At 38.9% G+C, this 18,514-nt stretch overlaps 5 protein-coding genes across 17 annotated transcripts in view; 3 read left to right on the forward strand and 2 right to left on the reverse strand.

Annotated features, from left to right (window-relative positions):
• Gish (casein kinase I gish) overlaps nt 1-8,127 on the forward strand; it is a 39,194-nt gene extending 31,067 nt beyond the window's left edge. For 6 of the 13 annotated variants that reach the window (XM_071698378.1, XM_071698366.1, XM_071698367.1 and 3 more), the window contains one exon: nt 296-999. In XM_071698378.1, the coding sequence (XP_071554479.1) occupies nt 296-479 (184 nt within the window). In that variant the 3' untranslated portion in view covers nt 480-999. Of the gene's footprint in view, nt 1-295; nt 1,000-1,282; nt 4,731-5,129 lie in introns of those variants that run through there. The other 7 variants (XM_071698379.1, XM_071698372.1, XM_071698375.1 and 4 more) reach the window with 2 other exon arrangements.
• Nucleotides 8,119-9,808, reverse strand: LOC139768318 (uncharacterized). Its single transcript, XM_071698391.1, has 4 exons — nt 9,413-9,808; nt 9,157-9,322; nt 8,422-8,625; nt 8,119-8,340 (listed from the first exon to the last, which is right to left on the reverse strand). Exons 1-4 carry the CDS (start codon nt 9,588-9,590, stop codon nt 8,139-8,141), a joined length of 750 nt encoding a protein of 249 aa, XP_071554492.1. The 5' UTR covers nt 9,591-9,808; the 3' UTR covers nt 8,119-8,138.
• Nucleotides 9,809-10,050: 242 nt separating this feature from the next.
• On the forward strand, nt 10,051-14,755 carry LOC139768305 (centrosomal protein of 120 kDa-like). The gene is made up of 10 exons (XM_071698362.1): nt 10,051-10,347; nt 10,565-10,712; nt 10,800-11,055; nt 12,058-12,365; nt 12,456-12,693; nt 12,769-12,889; nt 12,995-13,098; nt 13,170-13,451; nt 13,583-13,911; nt 14,267-14,755. Exons 1-10 carry the CDS (start codon nt 10,296-10,298, stop codon nt 14,601-14,603), a joined length of 2,175 nt encoding a protein of 724 aa, XP_071554463.1. The 5' UTR covers nt 10,051-10,295; the 3' UTR covers nt 14,604-14,755.
• On the forward strand, nt 11,280-11,963 carry LOC139768188 (centrosomal protein of 120 kDa-like). Its single transcript, XM_071698131.1, has one exon. It carries the CDS (start codon nt 11,280-11,282, stop codon nt 11,961-11,963), a length of 684 nt encoding a protein of 227 aa, XP_071554232.1.
• LOC139768307 (myogenesis-regulating glycosidase-like) lies at nt 14,578-17,474 on the reverse strand. Its single transcript, XM_071698364.1, has 6 exons — nt 17,404-17,474; nt 17,102-17,233; nt 16,024-16,875; nt 15,387-15,910; nt 15,109-15,265; nt 14,578-14,954 (listed from the first exon to the last, which is right to left on the reverse strand). The coding sequence occupies exons 1-6, from the start codon at nt 17,423-17,425 to the stop codon at nt 14,767-14,769; spliced, it is 1,875 nt and encodes a 624-aa protein (XP_071554465.1). The 5' UTR covers nt 17,426-17,474; the 3' UTR covers nt 14,578-14,766.
• Nucleotides 17,475-18,514: the final 1,040 nt, after the last annotated feature.

The raw sequence follows: 18,514 nt of genomic DNA on the forward strand, positions 1-18,514 counted from the left end.
AGTGAATAAAACTGCAATTGTTTGATCAATTCCACGAATATTTTTGTCGCGTTCCGTTATTGCATTTATATACGCGATATTCTGAAATTTTATTAGTGCAATTTTAATTAATTAACTCGAGAGAAAGCCTTAGTCTAAACTTCGACTGTTAAAGTAAGTGTTGAAGTCAGGATAAAAACAATAGCAGCTTATATCTTTAACATCAAAAGATATTAAAGATATAAAATATTGAATTAAATTAGATAATAAGACGCTCGATCTAAGCTATGCATGTATGTGTGTCTGTTATTTTCAGAAAAGTAATTCGAGAACGGAAACGTTGTCCCCGATGTGGAAAATTGTCGTTCCATTCTTTACAAGCATACATTTCCAGCACCTATCCTACCCTCATTCCCGAAATAGGTTTGTTACACCAATTGAAATGGCCAATTCAAGATTTTCTATTTCGCAATATAAGAAGAAAATATAATATTTGTTAAATATTATTGAAGATCGATTATTGTCGTAGAAATTTTATTACTAGACTGATAATGATGAGAAAATCAGTGTCGTGAACAAAATACAAAATTACAATAAGATGAATATATATTTGTGATACGATGCTTTTACCTTAGAATATTTTATAAAAATATTACAGCTATGTGGTTCAAGTTTCGCTATTTGTTCTCGCAATCATGTCTGCAATTTATGTAAGATGTAGGGGCAAGATTTGACTTGATAATGTAGAGATAATTATTTGTCATTCTCGCAAAACGAAATGAATGTTTTTTTTTGTTTATATATTATCTAATACGGAGACTTGACTGTTACATTGTTAATATACTATGTCAAACAGTACTATATGAAATAAATCATCGGAGAGAAAGAATTTTTATTTATATGTAATTTAGACAATTTTCTTTAAGCCCCGTCTTCTCAGTTATATTGTATTGTACAAATCAAAACAATGTATTTCTCTATATTTGGCACAACTATAATTAAATGTCTGATTATTTTGTTTATCCCGTATTCTCTACTCTTTCCTGACGTTCCTATTCCTTATCATTCTTCTACGAGTTTTGATGAAATCGAATTAACAACTGCATGATTAATTAACATAACAAATAACTGTCTACATTTACATGCAATCAGATAAAGTATCTTGTTGGGAGATCGACAATTTCTTTCTCTCTCGTATTGCGCGATCGTATGCCGAATGCAACTATTGTCTCATCTCTGCTGCATGCTCGATGTGTTGATCGACGAAAGACGCTGCCAAGGGGACGACTCTAAGTCCTATTAGTGTTTGCTTCATTTCCAGATGCTGTTGCTTCTTCAAGCGCAAGAAGAAGAAAAGTGGAAGGCAGAAATGACTGTCCGTTACCGTTGGTCTCGGGGGGGCGGTGCAGTGCGCGGGTAATAGTGCCGACGAGACCGTGGGAGCCGTCGCCACAACGTCAAGGACTGGCAAGCGCGGCGCGGGAACGGGAGCACGTGCGGGCGCAGGTACGACCGACGGTGTCGCAGGCGGCGATGCCGAGAGAGAAGCCGTCACCCTGCTACGCGTCGGTAGCCGATCCGCGTCACGGGACTCGGTGCTGCACACCACTGTCACGATGACGCCGACGCCGACGCCGACGCCGCCGCCGCTATCGAACTGAATCATCATCATCACCTTTATCACCACCACCATCGTCACCACCATCACACAACCATTCTACTACCGTCGCCGCTATTATCATTAATTGGACGGTTGCGCGACTGAGTCGAGATCGAGAGAATGAAGCTGCTTTTCCTCTGGCCAATCGAGCTGATCTCTTCGATAAATAGGCGGACTCGCTGACGACGATTCAGGCACTTGCTCCTCGGTGTAGTGAAATTCCGTAGTAATCTCAGTACCGTTGCGATTAGAATTGTCTTGATTATGTGTTACGATGAAAGCGCACAATTATCGGCTTTACTTAAAACTTTGTATTCAAAGAACTCAAGATATATTGATGCCAGACTTTCATTGAGCTTTGTCAGGAGCTGCCAGTTCTTTCTCGTCAACTCATTTCTTTTAGTGGAACACATTTGGACAGATGGAAAATGGCTAATAAACGATATATTCTGTGACTAATATAAAGTCTTTCTCGGAGAAAATTTAATTGATAGTCTCTAGTCAAGACTGACTTCTTATCTTCGTGACTGATAAATTCAACGATAATTAAATTCCCACGTAAACTTTCACTAAGGTCAGTCGATACAGCTCGAGCCATCTGGTATCCATCATGTTAGATTTTGCGCCTCATATGCATCTTGTAGTTTCATTTAATTCATACCCTTCCCTCATTCTCATGGACAAGCTGATGAATATTCCTTGTGGCCTTGAGCTACTGATAGAGTCAAGACGTTAGCGAATCCACTTACCTACTTACTGAATAAATCCTCTCGTTTAGCCAAGAAAAGTGACCTCGTGCTATTAGATTATTGCTACTATTGTCATGATTACATTTCATCTTGTTGCTCTGCCCACTACCCAATACTATTACTACTTACTACTGCTACCATTACTACTACCATTACTACTAGGTACTACGATTACTATTATTATAATGATTATTCTTAATTATTTTATTTTATTTCATTATTATTATTGATATTATTATTATGTTGATCATCTTTATCGTCACCGTCATTATCATCGTCGTTGGTCCATTGTCATTATCATCGTCATTCCCATCGTCCACACCCGCGTTTATCAATTACGTTGTTATCGATGTCATCAATATATTGACACGTCGCTGTTGACTGTGAACGGTCGTCGTCGGCCGTGACGGCGGCCGTGACGTTTCAGTATCGGGAAACCAACCGGATCACATCCGCATTAGAGTAAGAAGGAATTGACGTACCGATGGTGAGAGAACTTGTTTGTGCCTACGACTCTCTTGTAACACGGGGACGCTTTTTAATACACCGCCGCGCCGTGTAGTGCGATCGCATGTATAACTGTGAATTATAACGAATTGAAGCTACCGCAGATCTCATTGTATTCACAGCCCTGCAGGATGAGCGAGCGTAGCGTGTTCCCGAACTTCTTGTAATCGAGATTTCGATTGTCGCGAAGTCTGATTTATATAAATCCTTTTGAAAGGCATGAAACTGAAAGAAATGGGAAAACGACGATCGCGGGTGCCACCGGCCTTCGGGGACGGGATTGAGACGTCAGATATCTGTAAATAAAATGCTCTCATTTTGCCCTCGTCGCGTCCGCAGATTGATAAATCGTGCGCTATGTATAAAGTGAAAGTTCGCGCTCTCCCGATTTTATTAGGTATTTTTTTATTATTTCGATTTTCGTTTTAATCCACCGTCCAAGTGAATGATTCTAATGCATTGGAATATTTATATTAGGATACTTGTAGTACATACGAGCCTTCCGTACAGTAAACGACTTTTATATAACTTTAATTTCGAGTTATATATTATAAGGGGATGTGAAAGAGCAGCGTTTAGCATTAACGTTATGAATAAACGCTCTCGAGGATAATACTGAATCGTATCCGTACTAAAAAATCCGTACTAAAGTCTAAACCATCCCAGTGCGTTAATTGTCGAAATGATTTCTTTGATATGTGTACACTGCCTATTTTTTCTACACGGGGATCATGTATGCAAGATAGTTCTATCATCACCATACGGATCATAGCTAATATACATTAAGGAACGTTTCGCCGTGAGTTCCTCGAACAAAACGCGAAATGTCTCTTTGTGAATATCGCAATCACGGATTATCGTTCGCGTATTATTTATGATAATTTCCCATCCGTAATTTTTTTAATACGGTGACATAAATCGCGCAGAGAATTCGCACACAGTTTCCGCGCTACATTTTTCCATAGTAATATCATGGGTTTCGGTTTCGTGCCTTCCAAAGCGAAATTATCATGTGAGAAAGTGATCTATCGCGATGAACAGTTGAAACAATTACATTTTACATAACATATCGATGAAGTAAGGTTTTTTCTGTCTGTAGACTCTATAGCGTATATAATGAAAATTTAGTAACGCGTAAATGCGAGGAAATTATGTGACATAACCGAAATTATGTGACATTGCAGTCGAACTCGTGTTCCACCACCAGTGTGTATCGATTCAAAAAAGAAAAGGGAAAAGAAAGAAAAAAAACCCGATAAAAGGAACAAATAAGGAAGCGTTTCTTTCGATATAAATTATCATCTGCGAAGAGAATGCGATGTTCGCGGACAGCTCTTGTTTCTTAATCTATGCGCGTTTTCGATTATTAAAGAGGACATTAACGAACAAGCGAGAGGAAGGAGAGAATCAACGGGATGCCCGCGCCTTGATTCTATTTCGATGTTCTTGATATGAAAACCTACGTCGTCGGAATAAATAATAAAAGCTGGAACCGAATGTACGTGATCTTCATGGAGACAGATCCGATCTAAATGCGAGACGGAAGAGATGAATCATCGAGTACGGTGTACATGCAATAACGTAAAGATCCACTGTAACGAACTCTCTCTGCTGCGAACACATTTAATCCACTATTTTTCATGATGCAACGAGGAGAGCCTTATGTCGCGAGGCGTTTCTAGGGATTTACACAAAGTGACACGTGCGATTTTCTACTAATGGTCCACGACGAAACATTAAAGCGACCAAGAGACGAACGAGACGAGAAATACGTACGAAAACTCGGAGAGCTTGGGAAGCAAGGATCTCACCAGCCGTATTGATTAGACAAGCAAGTAAGGATATTTGATTATGATTGCTTATTGTTCATTATTTATTCGTAATTGCTCATTTAAAATCGACTTTGAATAAAACTCTTTCGCTTAAATTCAACTATAAACGAAAATTTCATAGTAAGTTTTTAACATTTCTTAGGCATATTAAAATCAGTATTAAAAAATTCAGAGAAGATTTGCAAACTTACTACTCTTACATTAAGAAGAAATCGGAGATTTCTTTTTATTAAAAGTACAAGTGTTTTTTTTTAAGTAATAAAAATTCACATAAATTTCTAAGAAACGTCAACAAAGCCATTTCTCTTGTTTTCAATGTTTCCCAGAGAGAATTTCCCGTTAGACTCGTGTTACTTGTTTGCCCAAAGGTATAGTTAAACTCAAGTTTGTTTCTTTTTGCAGGAACACGGTAAACGGCAGGTCGAGCGAGGGAGTAGGGGCGCGGAGGTGGCGAATGTGAGGAAACTTGTGTTACGTCGAAACGTCCACACCTACACGTTAAGTCTTGGCCGGTGACGTATATGCGCATACGTATCGTACTATGTAATACGCCCGTACACCACGTTGTATCCACGTTGAATATCTTAAATACCCAACAAGCGCATGCGACAACAGGCAACCCATGTACTTACGGAGCTATCGCGTACTCGAACCATAGTGTACACTCGGCCGTACGTGCTCTCGTGCGATGAAAAGCGAAACGAGAGACGGAAGAGAGGGAGAGAACCACTCCGTCGAACGTCTTGAAAAATGATACGCTTAAAAATCATAGAGCTTATAATTCCACTCTATGGATTTCATCTTTCTCTTTCTCTCGCCCTCTCTTCCTTCCTCTTTCTCTCATTATCTGTATCTTCCCACTGTTGACCGAGTATCGTTCCTTTCTTTTGTAAGCTCGCCGCATCGCGTCGGCGAGCGACCGTCGAAACAGTCGATCGTTCTACGTTTGTATCCAGCGGGCGCGGAAAGAGAGTGAGCGATCCGATGAATGTCTGACACTGGATGGTATACGCGTAGAAAGAGAGCGAGTCGAGAGGAGACATTACTCCGGGACGCTTTCCTCCCGGCGAGAGGCTGGTTTGTAGCTTCGCGCAAGTCGTACTTGTACATAAGACGCTAGACCGCGATCGTCGCGTACGCGAATTATCCTCACGAGTAGAATTTGTTCACGCGACAAATCCAATAGCGAGCGACGCATATAAATTGTTGATCGTGGATGAGAAGAGCACGTGCGTGCTTGCGTACGCGAGAGATCCACGTAGACGCGACACAGGGAGAAAGAGAGAGAAAGTCTCCGATATTTATATCACTGTCCTGCCACCGGGGAATCCGTGTTTGGCGTAATTATAATAAATCCCGCTGTGCAACCATGTTGCGCAAGGACGTTTAGCCCGTAGTTTTCTAGCCGATTTTTCAAAGCGCGCGCGCGCAAAGTCACGATTTTTAATATAACACGACTGACTGCTGGTTAAGTATGGTTGTGAGCAAGAGTCCTGGTCTCCTCGGACATTGTAGACACACACACACACACACACAAAGATAACACCACACATTACATACCACACAGAACACACATCTGCCCAATTCCCTTAGATACGTACCTTGCACGGAGAGAAGAACGATTGTTGCATACATGCTTAGGATGGGAAGGCTTGTAATCCACAAAAAAAACGACCATCTCCTTCGCTCGAGAGACATTTCCTTTTCTTCTTTTTTTTTTTGTATATTTGTAAATTGGTGCGAGTAGAGAGATCGGGCCAGGACCGATATATCCTCGGTGTCTTTCATTCCACGGCTCGTCGGTCGAAGAGCGGCGTATACAGCGATAAATGTGGTCGTGCGTATCTGTGAAAAAAAAAATGAGGCTGCGTAATTAATTATCTCGTTGCGTAAAGCGTAAGTTCGAGAGAAAGATTGAGGGATTGGATGGTCGCGCGTTTTCCCCTCGTGTGTTGTGATCGTTTAGTTGCATTGACACGTCGGTTCGGCGATGTTTGGAGAGATGTCGATGGGAGACTCCTGAGATTAAGTTAATCAGCACTATAGTTTCTCGCGTAGTGAGGCTTATGTGTATACATTTTTTGACTTACTATATGTTCGTACTGTTTTAATGGACGAATTGTTGAACAATAAAATCGCTGATTGCTACGATAATAACAAATCGCCGTTTTTATGAAATTGGCAGCTCGCGTGCGTGGGTGTGCGCATCCATGTGTGCGTTCGATATCTTATTAGAACACGAGATTCACGAGACGCAATTGGCATTACAATTCGAATGTGTCGTAAACTGGTGCTGTTTATTGCAGACACACGAGGAGAAAGGAAAATTAAGTGAGAGAGAAAGATGGAAGATTTTTTTAACATACGCGCACAATGCTCGCGTTTACTTCGATCCGTCTACGTAACTACACCGTAAAAATGAGATTTTATTATATTATGCGATACTGACATCCTTATATCGTCATAAATTTTCTTTTATTAATTAACAAAACGTATCACTGAGAACAGACATGATCTTTACGAGAAAGTTAACGAAACGAAAACGGAATGACGAATTTGTATTACATGTGGATTTGTTGGAGCATATATTTTACGAGATTGCATTACCCCGCGATTTTTCGTCGGACAGCGTAAAGTTGATCTGTATCCTGGACCTGGTCAACATTACGTTCTTTGACGGAATTCCAACGCCGTTCCCTTCAAGTGGATTCATTTTCTTTCCGCTCGCCTTCTGAACTTATCTATCCAAAACCGAGCAAACTTTGTGTATATAGCGATTGAATTGTTTTAGTACTATCATAGTGAGAATTATGTGTTTGCACGTGCTCATATATACGTATATGGGTGTGTGATTGTGGAAGTATTAAGGAGAGTGATCTACATTAAAAAAAAATGGACATTATATATACATATAACGAGACTGAGTGATATATTATATACATCGGACCATGAAAAAAGAAACCGATTGTCTTACACTTGCATTTTGTCGTCATGCAATGATTATTATTATTATTATTATATATATAACGCGAATTATATATAATTACGCGCGAAAAAACGAAAGTCTCCCAACTGTACCGATTCTAACGAAACGGATATGTACATCTCTCTCCCTCTATAGCGAAGATTTTACTACATTATACGTAAGCTGTGATTACTATCATAATTTTTAACTTATATTACAATACCGATTATGCTTTGTTTAACGATTAACTTGTACGTGGCCGTCTGGCAAGGCGCTTTAATAGGAGAACTTAAAAAAAACAGAATGAGGAGACGGAAATAAGAAAGACATTGAGACTTGCGTGGAAGCTTATTCTTGTAAATATGTGTTGTGTCTATTACGCTTAGCGAGTAAGAAGAAAAAAAGTTCTTAATGAAAGTTCCTGCGTACTTCCTCCGAGATTTCTTTTATTTGTCTTTCTCTCTCTCTTCGTTACTTTGTGACATTTTCACTATCGTTTCGATGTTTATCAATTCTCTATGACTCTCCAGCATCTCCAGCAGTATCGGCTCCTTCGCTAGCATGTAACCGGACACCGCTACGAAGTTTCTAATGAGTTTCTTCATTATATTTATCTTCCGTATCAATCTTTCCATTTTATCTTTATTTCTGGAAAAAAAAGGAAACGAAGATTTTAAATATGCAAATGCTTCGTAAGATACCTTTTGATGTTCGCGGATCTTCACTCACTCCACAATCCCGGGATTCGTCTTCTGCAGTCTCTCGCTTCGTAGCTGCTCCTGCTCCTTGAGAAAATTCTTATAGTCAAACAGCGCCTTCTGACATTCGACTTTCAGATCCAGCTGCACTCGGGACGCTTCCTCGATGGTCTTCTGAGTGGCCATAACACTGTCGTTGAGACTCAACAGTTTGCTCATGTAGGTATGGAGCTTCCTAGGAGCAAGCAAAATTACATCTTACGTTATTACTTCTTACGTGGAACATTTTGGCTCACATCTAGCACTAATCTAGCTACAATTAACCCAGGAACAGCTGATTTTTGTTTATATGAATGATTGCACCTGGGTTGATTTTTACACCCCAATTCAAAGTCTTTGTTATTAATTACATATATTTTTGATTGTTCTATAATTTATTAGTATTTAAGGACAATATATGAACATAGATTTGCTCAACCTTTTTCTGAAAAAATAGGGAGAAACAAAAAGAGATATTAAAAAAAACGAAAAGAAACACATTAAAATTACTGTAAGGTAAGATTCATTTTGTCGATACTGGGGTGCAAAAATCACCCCTGGCACCCGTTCCCAGGTTAATAGTAGGTGCTTTCCAGCAAGCGACACAAGTCGACACAACGTTTTTTATCTTTTTTTTTTGGCAATGAGTAGCAAAGACAAAACGACACTTGTGTGGACTTGTGTCGCGTGCTGGAAAGCTCCCAATATTTCCAAGTTTATTCCTCACTTTTGATCCTCCGCGTTGCCCTCCTTATTGTTGAGAATAGAGAGGACGGTAGTGCTGTGAAGGCTCAACTTGATAGCCTTGGCGTTGATGAGCGTGTCGCTCACGACACTCTGCAACGCATCTCCGACTTCATCCTCGTCTTCTTCGCGTCCATCGTCGATGTACTCTGTAAACGAACGAGACTTCAGAAAGAGATCTCCCAGTGGAAAACCGCGGGCGGAGATCGCTCCGCGACCCGCAACGCCGACGAACGTACGTTTGTACTTCGCTCTAAGCATTAACGACCTGGCGTTCAGGCGCATCAGCGACTCCCTGGCCGCCCGGATCTTCTCCTCGATCGGCTTGAAATCGTCCAGCGAGGCCGCGCCGATCGGGAACCCGTCGACCACCGCGCTCAGCCGCTTCACGGACCGCTCCAGCTCGTCGAGCTCCATCGTCGACGCATCCGCGGACCTTCTCGCGCGACGGTGATACCGTTCAAGTGCGTTTTTAGGTGCGCGACGCCCGGTTCCCGCCGCGATCGCATGCCGAGACTATGCGACTACTTCCCTCGACGAAGATCGCGCGTCGTATACATGCACGAGTCAAAAATGACACGAATTCATTCACGCAGCGATTGAGCGATCTCTCACGAACGCGGGACGCGGGACTGTTTACCATTTACCATCCCGCGTTTTGAAATTCCAGTCCTCGGGATTCTCGGGAAATTGAAACTCACTAGGATCTAGGACCTCGTCCTGAAAACTGCATGGACCAATCGGCGCGAAGAAATCGACACCTCACTGTCCTTCGCTTCAATTGGTCGGAAATTCCCTGTCCAATTTGTCATGTAATCAAAGAGGAAGTTTGTGTCGAATTTCACGATGTCGGTCGTTTTTCGATTTTTAAACGGCATTTCGAGGAAGATCAATAATTTACATAAGTAAATTTAATATGTATTCTTTGATATCTGTTTTCTTCGGGACACATTCTGCTGCGTCGTCAGTGCAAGATGGTGCAAGATTCGTGTTTATGAATCCGTTACCATGACAGCGGATTTGAATCACGAGGAGCGTGTAAATACACGCGTGGTGGACACTGGTGGATATATTTGTCGAATTTGTTATTTTATGTAGAATATTTTACGAGAACCGAACGAGATGACTGAGGCAACTAAATCTGACGTGCAGATTATTTTGAGCATAAAAGAGGGTAAGATACCGTGTCCTTATTTCTCCAACATTGCAAGGTCTGTTTTCTCTGTCTTTCTTGAAAATTATTTTCTAACGAAATGTTCCTTACTTCTTCTTTATAACTGCATTACAATTACAATAATAAATAGGATACAAAGAAGAAAACGTTATTATTGATTTGTATATCCTATAAATTATGTTATGTTTATGTTGACATATGTTTATGATGTATGTAGGGAAGGGTTTTGAGCAAGTTGTACAACCAACGTTATTGATTGGGACTTTAAATGGACATTCGTTAGAGACTGACAGAATCGAGCCTTGTCCAACTCCACAATATGCTACTGACTTGGTTTGGGAAACTAATAAAATGGTGTTGAGAAGGTAAGAATAGTATTTCTTCCTCTTTATTCAAAATACCATTAGTTGTGAATATAATTACAGATACTTCATTTTGTATTCAATTTATAGAATGCGATCAGAGCAAGCCTCATTAAAATTAGAATGCTTTGCTTTTAAAGAGAACGAAGGTAGAGAGAGAATTGGATATGTTCTGCTAAACTTACGTTCTGCGCTAGTATTGTCAAAATGTGGAGATCTGAATCCGAAAGCAGCTTGGCACAAGTTGCTGGGATTAAGAAGCAATCTCAAAGTACAAAAGCCTGAGTTACTTCTTGCGTTAAGAGTCGAGGATCGAAAGGACATAAATCTAAATCCAACAGTAGAGGTAAAATATACTTTTATCTTGTATGAGTAGTGTACGTAGTTTAATAATAATTAGTACGTCTAATACTTTCCTAGTGACTGAGTAACAAATGATGATAATAAAATAATAGAATGATATAATGAACCATTATTTAGTAAACTGTAATTATAATTACATTTTATAAAGCACATATACATATAAATATCGCTATCGTATCTCATGTTATTTCATAGCTAAGAAATTTAATGATAGACAAAGATATTATCTTGGAAAGTGATGAAATAATCCCTTACTTACATCCTGATGAGCAATTGATTCAATTGGGGCTTCTAAATACCTGTTGCGAATTATTTATATTAAGTATCACAACCATGTGTATAGAAAATTTGCATCTATTATTACCTGAATGTCTAAACAAACGTAGCACCGTGCGTTTCTTATATCGAGTTCTGGAAAACGATGTGGAACTTAAACCGTTCAAAACAGAGTCCGGAAAATCCCATTTCGTCTCTGAGAAAGTAGTAGTGAGAATACGAAGCTCTTTGAGCATCTTAAAGCAATACCTTCAATTGAAGCCATATCTGTTAATATATTTGAAACATGAAAGTAATGTAATAGCCGAATCATCAGTTAATCTGCAATCCTTAGTACCTGCAGACAGTCCGCAAGAATTTCTCAAATGTACTGCAAGTGCAAGTACTACCTTACACGAACAATGTTTTCTAATTAAACAAGGTTCAACGGGAAAACCTGTTGAAAACCAACATCAGAAATCGTATCTTGATTTACAACTCAAATTGCAATATATTGGAAGTAGAACAAATATCTTGGTCAACTCCGACACGGCAATAAACTCCAACAATTGCGTATCTAGCACTCGAACGAATTATAACGAAGAAAGTATAAATAATGTCGACCAGGTAGAATAGGAACTTTGTTTTATCAATCTCCCATCCCATGATTATATTATAGCAAAATTGATAACAAAGATGACATGTAATTTAAAATAATGCCCGATTTCAGAGGTGTCCAGAGATTGAGTCTCACAGAAATCCTAGTGGCGATTTTGGAAAGTTTAGTGTCAAAAATCTTCCTGGCGAAGTAAAATGCACAACAGAATGTAAAAATATAAATAAACAGCTCGTTGATTGCCAATGCTGCAAACATCAGACAGATAAAGTTACTTGTTCGCGGTCTTGCGATGGAATGCTTTACTTTAATAAGAATCATATCAAAGGCGTAGGATCTTATCACTGCTATTGTCTACGCATCTCACTTGTGGCAATAACACTGGCTTCTGAAACATTATCTGGACGAGAAATTGAATTTCGGTTTGTTTGATTTTAATGTTTTTTTTTCCAATTAAAGGAATATAATAAGGTATATGTTCTTTTTTTAAATGTAATATAATCTCTACATAGATTTCATCATCCAAAAACTGAAATCATGTCAACGGCATACGCGAAAATGCCAGACTTATCCGACAAGAAAGTTAAATTGCAAGATATTGTATGTCAATTTCACTTTATATCCGCGCCAGACGAAATAAAACAATTACTACAATCTTTCCCACCGAAAATTAGTATATACGACACGAACGAAGATGATGAATTATCATTGTTAGTACTTGATGTAAAACCGTTATTTCATCAAGAAAAGGTAATATTAATGTTATATTTATAGAGAGGATCTTTTGTAGAATAATAGAAATTAAAACAAGAACTTCTTTTTCAGCCCGAATGTCAGTATAAATTATTTCTGTTCGATAGAGACCGAAATAAAATTGCTGATATGGACATTACACTCAAATTAGAGGATCGTGGACCTCATTGTATATTAAAGAAAGAAACTATCGGTAGGTAATACATTCATTAAAATTTTTTGTTATAATTTTCTCTCTCTTGTTTCCTATTGCTTCGATAGACTTTGGCCCTCTATTCATTGAAATGATTTATTTAAGATAAAAATCTTGGCCCACCAATATTGGACGATAGCTTGGCATATAAAATAGTGGACGAGCTCGAAACTTGGAGGGACCGCCAAAAGGAAATGTTTAAAGCAGAGGTAAAACGATAACGGCAACGATTAGAATTTTTATTTGCTGAAATATTATTTACACGGGATATGAATTATAGCTCAAAAGAAAGGAAGAACGATATTTGAATGTGCTGAGCGAGGAATGGCGAATGCAGAGAGAAAATCTAGAGTCAAAGCTCGCATACAGTGTCGAACAATGTAAGACGTTAGCCAACAGTTTAAACAACGCTACTGAAGATCTGAGAAAGCGTCGTTTAAAGAGCTTGGAAAACGAGACCAGATTAATTAAAGCGAACGAGGACTTGCAATGGAGGTATGAAACCAAATTGCAAGAGCTAAAGGATATCCTGCAAGCGACGCAAAGCGATCTTACAACAAAGGTTTGTGAAGTATACGTCAGTTGCATTATACATTTTGATTAATTCTGCATCCATCATTTACCATACGCTTAAAAGTACTATTAAATATTGTTATCTTATGATATATACATATAACACTGTGTTTCATGCAGATCGTCAAACTTGAGGAGAAGAAAGTTGCTTTAGAGGCGCAAGTGGAGATACTATCGTACGAAAATGAGAATCTGAAATCATCGATAAGTAAACAGATAAATGAATTGCACATGTATCAAAAGGGATCTTTAACTCAGGATCAAACAGCCTCCTTGTTGCAGGAGGTAAAAATTCTCGAGGAAAAATTAGACAATGCTCAGAAGGGGAAGGAATTTTTTAGAGAGCAATGGGGCAAAGCGGTTCGCGAATTACACAGAATGAAAGTGGATTATCAACAAGCTATGCAAGTTCAAATCAAGAATAGTAGGGAGGAACTAATGAGCGCGGAGTATGTTATAACACTATTTTAACTAATTTTCTTTGTACAAGGAATCTCACTTCAGTCAAAGTCCTACTGGCAAAATTTTAGATAAACTGGTAATTGAATTAAAACAAAAATAATAGAGTATCTTTGTTCTTCGCGATATGCATATGTTAAATATAAAATTTCTTGAAATGTTGGTAATATTGAGTCATTTTACACGCTTGTACCTTACATTTTTACAGAATCTAATCGTATAACGCCGTCACAGTTGAAATACTCAATACGATTTGAATATGATTTGACAGAAGTGGAACATCTTGTACTTTGATATTAACAACAATTCCATTACGACTTAAATTTTCACTTTTCTCGCATGCAGCCTCGCAGAAATTTTGTCTGCAGATAGAAAAGCTTTGAACAATGATCAAATTTTGCTGGACGAGCTGCAGAAGGAGATCGATGTGATCAAGCCGAAACCACCCTTCGCTCCGGAAGAAACCTACAATCAAATATTTACGACAGCCGGCGACATCTGTTACGACGTTCCCTGTAATAGTAATAAAACCGTTTATGATAAATCAGAGGAATACAACGAGCGGTTGCGGGCGCTGAGAGAAGAACGCCAGTCCCTTTTAAGGACCGGAAATTACACAGCCGATGACGTAGTAATAAAAAAACTTAACGCAGAGATTCGATCTTTACTGGTAAGCAGATAGCGAATTTATTTCCTGCTTGGCTTTCTCTGATTAACATTCAATCTTTACATATGAAGAGAAAGCATACACATCTCGAAACAACAATCTGTGACACGTTGCAAGATAATTTATATACATTTGTATAAATAAATATTTTATTGAAATCTTTTTAATCCTTTTGTATTTATTTTTCTCTTAAAAAGTATGGAAGTACGTTTAGGGGAGCAAGATAGTCCGTCAGCCATATTGGTCCTTCGTGAGTCACGTCTTGATTCACATCGTACCATTTTCCTTTAGGTAGATAGATATTGCGACTTTCGGCAGCCTCTACGGTCACTGGAGCAACTAGTATATTCTCTCCAAGAAGATATTCTGTAATTCGATTAAGCAGCAACATTCGATTATGTATTTACAGATCACCTCATGTGTGCTTTCCAGATTTATCAAGAATATCTATTTATGAATAAGTAATAGTTCATATGTTTGGCAAATCTGGAATACAATCTTTACATTGTTACGAACTCACCATCATTAATTTTGTGAGCTTCCGGATTAAGCGGATCAATCCACCAAATAGGTGGATTTACGGGAGTGCCTTTTTCGATAGCCTGCTTCATGGCGTTTATAATTTCGTCGGTATAATTGGCATGCAGTTCGGTATACTCTCGGCAGATCTCAATGGTCTAATAAAATGCAGATGGATATTATTTTTTCGCATTGACGTGTTTCGATTTAAGAAAGGTATTCGTTAATCTATCGTACAGCAATTCATTCATCTCGGATAGAATTTTCCAGATTACTCACTTCATCGTCATATCCCCATGGCACGAAAGAATATTGCAACGACGGCATGAAAACGTTGACCTGCAACCATCTAATGAACATCTCCTTGGATGGCCATTCCGTTGCGTTGAGCGAACCGTCCGGGAAGCCATTGCCGCCGATCATGTCCGGCAGCACATGGACGTATCCATTGAGATTCATCTGTAGTAGCGTCGTGATCAACGTGGGCAGACCGTTATTCCACGTCCACTTGGTGTCCTTGTCGATCATGCGAACGAATATCGGTAAATCCTGGCTGCGCCATCCCACCCGCACTTCAATGCTATCGTCGAAGTTGGTGGCGAGTGCACGAACGTATTTTTCCGTGAATATACCTGGCTGCAACACAGGCGAAGCGTTCAGCACCGCCACCTGCGGTAACCAGGACATCTCACCGGCATCGAACTTGAAGCTGTCAATGCCGAGGGCTTCGAGACGCTTTAATCGCGCCACCCACCATGCCACCGCCTTCGGATTCGTGAAGTCAATCGTGGCGGAATCCGCACCTGAAGAAGACACAATTAAATGGTATGAAAATAATTTACTAGAACATTTGCTAATAAACGCCTAGGTGCTTTTTCTTTAATTTCAGGAACATCGTTTTTAAGCCAATTCTTACCCCGCCACCACGACATCTGAACCTTTCCATCGAGGTTTTTGACGAAGTAAGAGTTGTTTAGCGCGGTAGAGTACGCGGGCTCGCAGCCTCGGTTGATGAACGGATGTGTCCACAGGGTAACGCGGAAGTCTTTGCTCTTCAGTCGTTTCGTGAGAGCGCGGATATCAGGAAACTTGACGGGATCGAACTCGACGGAGCCGTAGCAGGTCTCCCAGTTGTCGTCAATCTCGATCTGACTGTTGTTGAAATTATGAGCGACGATCTCGTCCGCGTAGGCCTCTACCCTTTTTTCGGTGACGTCGATCTTGTACCTGGCCCAGGTGGACCATATGGGATGCTGGATCATCCGTTTGCTGGGGTGACCTTTTGGCTTACCCAGGTGGTTTTTCACCGCATGCTGATGAGCAATTTTCGGATTCGGGAAGACACCTAATATGTAGTTGAGCTGGATGCTGTCGCGATGCCGATAGGGTGCCTTGTTCTTGGCGATTAGGCACAGGTACTTATCCCGATAATTATTCTGATCGATGAATAGTGGGCTTGTCTCGTTCACATAGATGTAAATCCCTTTACTGGATAGCCAGTAACGCTCGGCTACTGCCATGTTTACAGGATGCGTCGGCACATACGGTTCCTCCTGGAAGTACATATTCTGCACGGGCCAGTGCTGGTAGCGAAGCTGCGGCCCACCGAACCATTGGGTGTCGTCAGTAAGCTGGAAACAATCGATGAGTTCACCGGCGGGATCGGTGAGCGTACGGGTGATAATGACGGTTTCGTTTTTGGAATCAGTGTCAATGTTCATAAACGACTGACTCCTTGTGAAAAGGTAATTAACCATGTTCGTGCCGTCTGAAACAAATATAGCATTCATTCAAGTAGCTTCTTCATTAGAATCTATAAAAATTAAACTGCGAAGGTATTAATTAACAAGAGAAAACATTAGCTTGCGACAATAATTAAAGAGATAACTTGGGAAACGAGCGCATATGTGTTGCGAAATTAATAGAAATTAGCAGAAAAATTTAACAAAATAACATGAAGAACATATAAAGTTACGTATTATATTATAACTTACCATTTTTCGTAAGATTGAGAACTGTGAGCTTATCATTAAGTTCGTCTATCCTGAGAACGCCATTTTTGAAAGGAATTATTGAAACTGCTGTGGCAGCGGTGAAGAATAGCAGTATTATCAAAGAACGCATCGCTGAAACAATTATATTTATTTTCTTAGATGATACAAATGTCTTAAAGAAACATTGCAAAAGTGTTTAAAAAGATGCTGTGCAGATGTATAAGGTGCGTATATGTCTTTCAGATACGTCGTTTATATTTTTGTCTGTTATTTGATTTTGATCCAAGAAACTCTATACTTACTGCTCCGTTCCAACGGTTGCATTTTGCTTAAACCATGTCTGACGACTGAATCGGCCCCGTTTACACACACCGTCGGGTTATATATATACACTTGCTCAACGACAGAAGTGCATCCTGCTGATATTGTTATCAGCACGATTTATTATATCAATCATGTCCAGTAAATAGATAACTAAAAATTGGATAATAAATCAGGTAATATACCTAGTTTTATATTGCATAACATTACTAAGCAATATTATGTAATGGTGTGATATCCAATTTCTAATTACCAATCTCTGTAGAAGATCAAGTTGACTCAGTCACAAAACTTCATAAGAATAGAAAGTTAATGACAAATAGTCAGACACCTATTTTTTTTATAAATGTTTTTGACCATTTTTCTCAACTTGACACATAGAACTAATATATTCACGCCTTCAAACGACGAATAATGTTTCAATATTGTTTTGATTCATCACTCAAACGGACCTTGTTTTCAACGAACATTGTTTTCTATTCGGTTATTACATGAATTTAATCATGATTCTTTGTGATTTTTAGTTTATATTTTCTCTTCCTCCTTATTAATTTTAATCTGGATTTTCTTATTTCTTTTTTATATTAAATTATTGTTTACTGAAGAAGAAGTATACAGTCGAAACGTTAAAATTTTAATACACTATTGTAAATAAATTAGATTTTATTTTAAACCAACATCCTTATTGTGCTCATAAATTGGCCATTGACTTTTTTACATAATTTGATATATTTAACGTACGATAAGTTTTAGCTTATCACAACATTATCACGAATGTCAGATATTTTTTGCGATAAGCACTATCTATCCATTTATTACTTATCTACGAAAATATGTACCCAATAGATAGTAAATGTGTAATAATTGTTAACTGTGGAGAAAACAATTTCAGTAAGCAATCAAGTTCGATAAGCAATCAAGAGAAATATTACTGCAATATTAATTATAATCGCTCTTACGATTTAAATAAGATAACATTTAAAATATTGTATCTTATTATTTTATTATATAAATTTATTATGCAACATTTATTAATTTACTTTTCACCATTTTAATCCTACAAATGTACAATTTTAATTTCTCAAATGTACT

This window comes from Temnothorax nylanderi, unplaced genomic scaffold (genome assembly GCF_030848795.1).
Source record: "Temnothorax nylanderi isolate EJ_2023f unplaced genomic scaffold, tnyl_v1.0 TNYL_tig0015_pilon, whole genome shotgun sequence".
Taxonomy (NCBI): Eukaryota; Metazoa; Arthropoda; class Insecta; order Hymenoptera; family Formicidae; genus Temnothorax; species Temnothorax nylanderi.

Bases quoted from the DNA above. Each gene is read 5' to 3' on its own strand.
- LOC139768318 (XM_071698391.1), bottom strand. From the start codon at position 9,590: ATGGAGCTCGACGAGCTGGAGCGGTCCGTGAAGCGGCTGAGCGCGGTG. The intron at 9,323-9,412 runs GTACGTTCGTCG...GTTCGTTTACAG, and splicing joins GCTTAGAGCGAAGTACAAAC to AGTACATCGACGATGGACGC. The intron at 8,626-9,156 runs GTGAGGAATAAA...GCTTGCTCCTAG, and splicing joins GGCAACGCGGAGGATCAAAA to GAAGCTCCATACCTACATGA.
- LOC139768305 (XM_071698362.1), top strand. From the start codon at position 10,296: ATGACTGAGGCAACTAAATCTGACGTGCAGATTATTTTGAGCATAAAA. The intron at 11,056-12,057 runs GTAAAATATACT...GCCCGATTTCAG, and splicing joins ATCTAAATCCAACAGTAGAG to AGGTGTCCAGAGATTGAGTC. The intron at 13,912-14,266 runs GTATGTTATAAC...TCTCGCATGCAG, and splicing joins GAGGAACTAATGAGCGCGGA to CCTCGCAGAAATTTTGTCTG.
- LOC139768188 (XM_071698131.1), top strand. From the start codon at position 11,280: ATGATAGACAAAGATATTATCTTGGAAAGTGATGAAATAATCCCTTAC.
- LOC139768307 (XM_071698364.1), bottom strand. From the start codon at position 17,425: ATGCAACCGTTGGAACGGAGCA. The intron at 16,876-17,101 runs GTAAGTTATAAT...TATTTGTTTCAG, and splicing joins TCTCAATCTTACGAAAAATG to ACGGCACGAACATGGTTAAT. The intron at 15,266-15,386 runs GTGAGTAATCTG...GCATTTTATTAG, and splicing joins CATGGGGATATGACGATGAA to ACCATTGAGATCTGCCGAGA.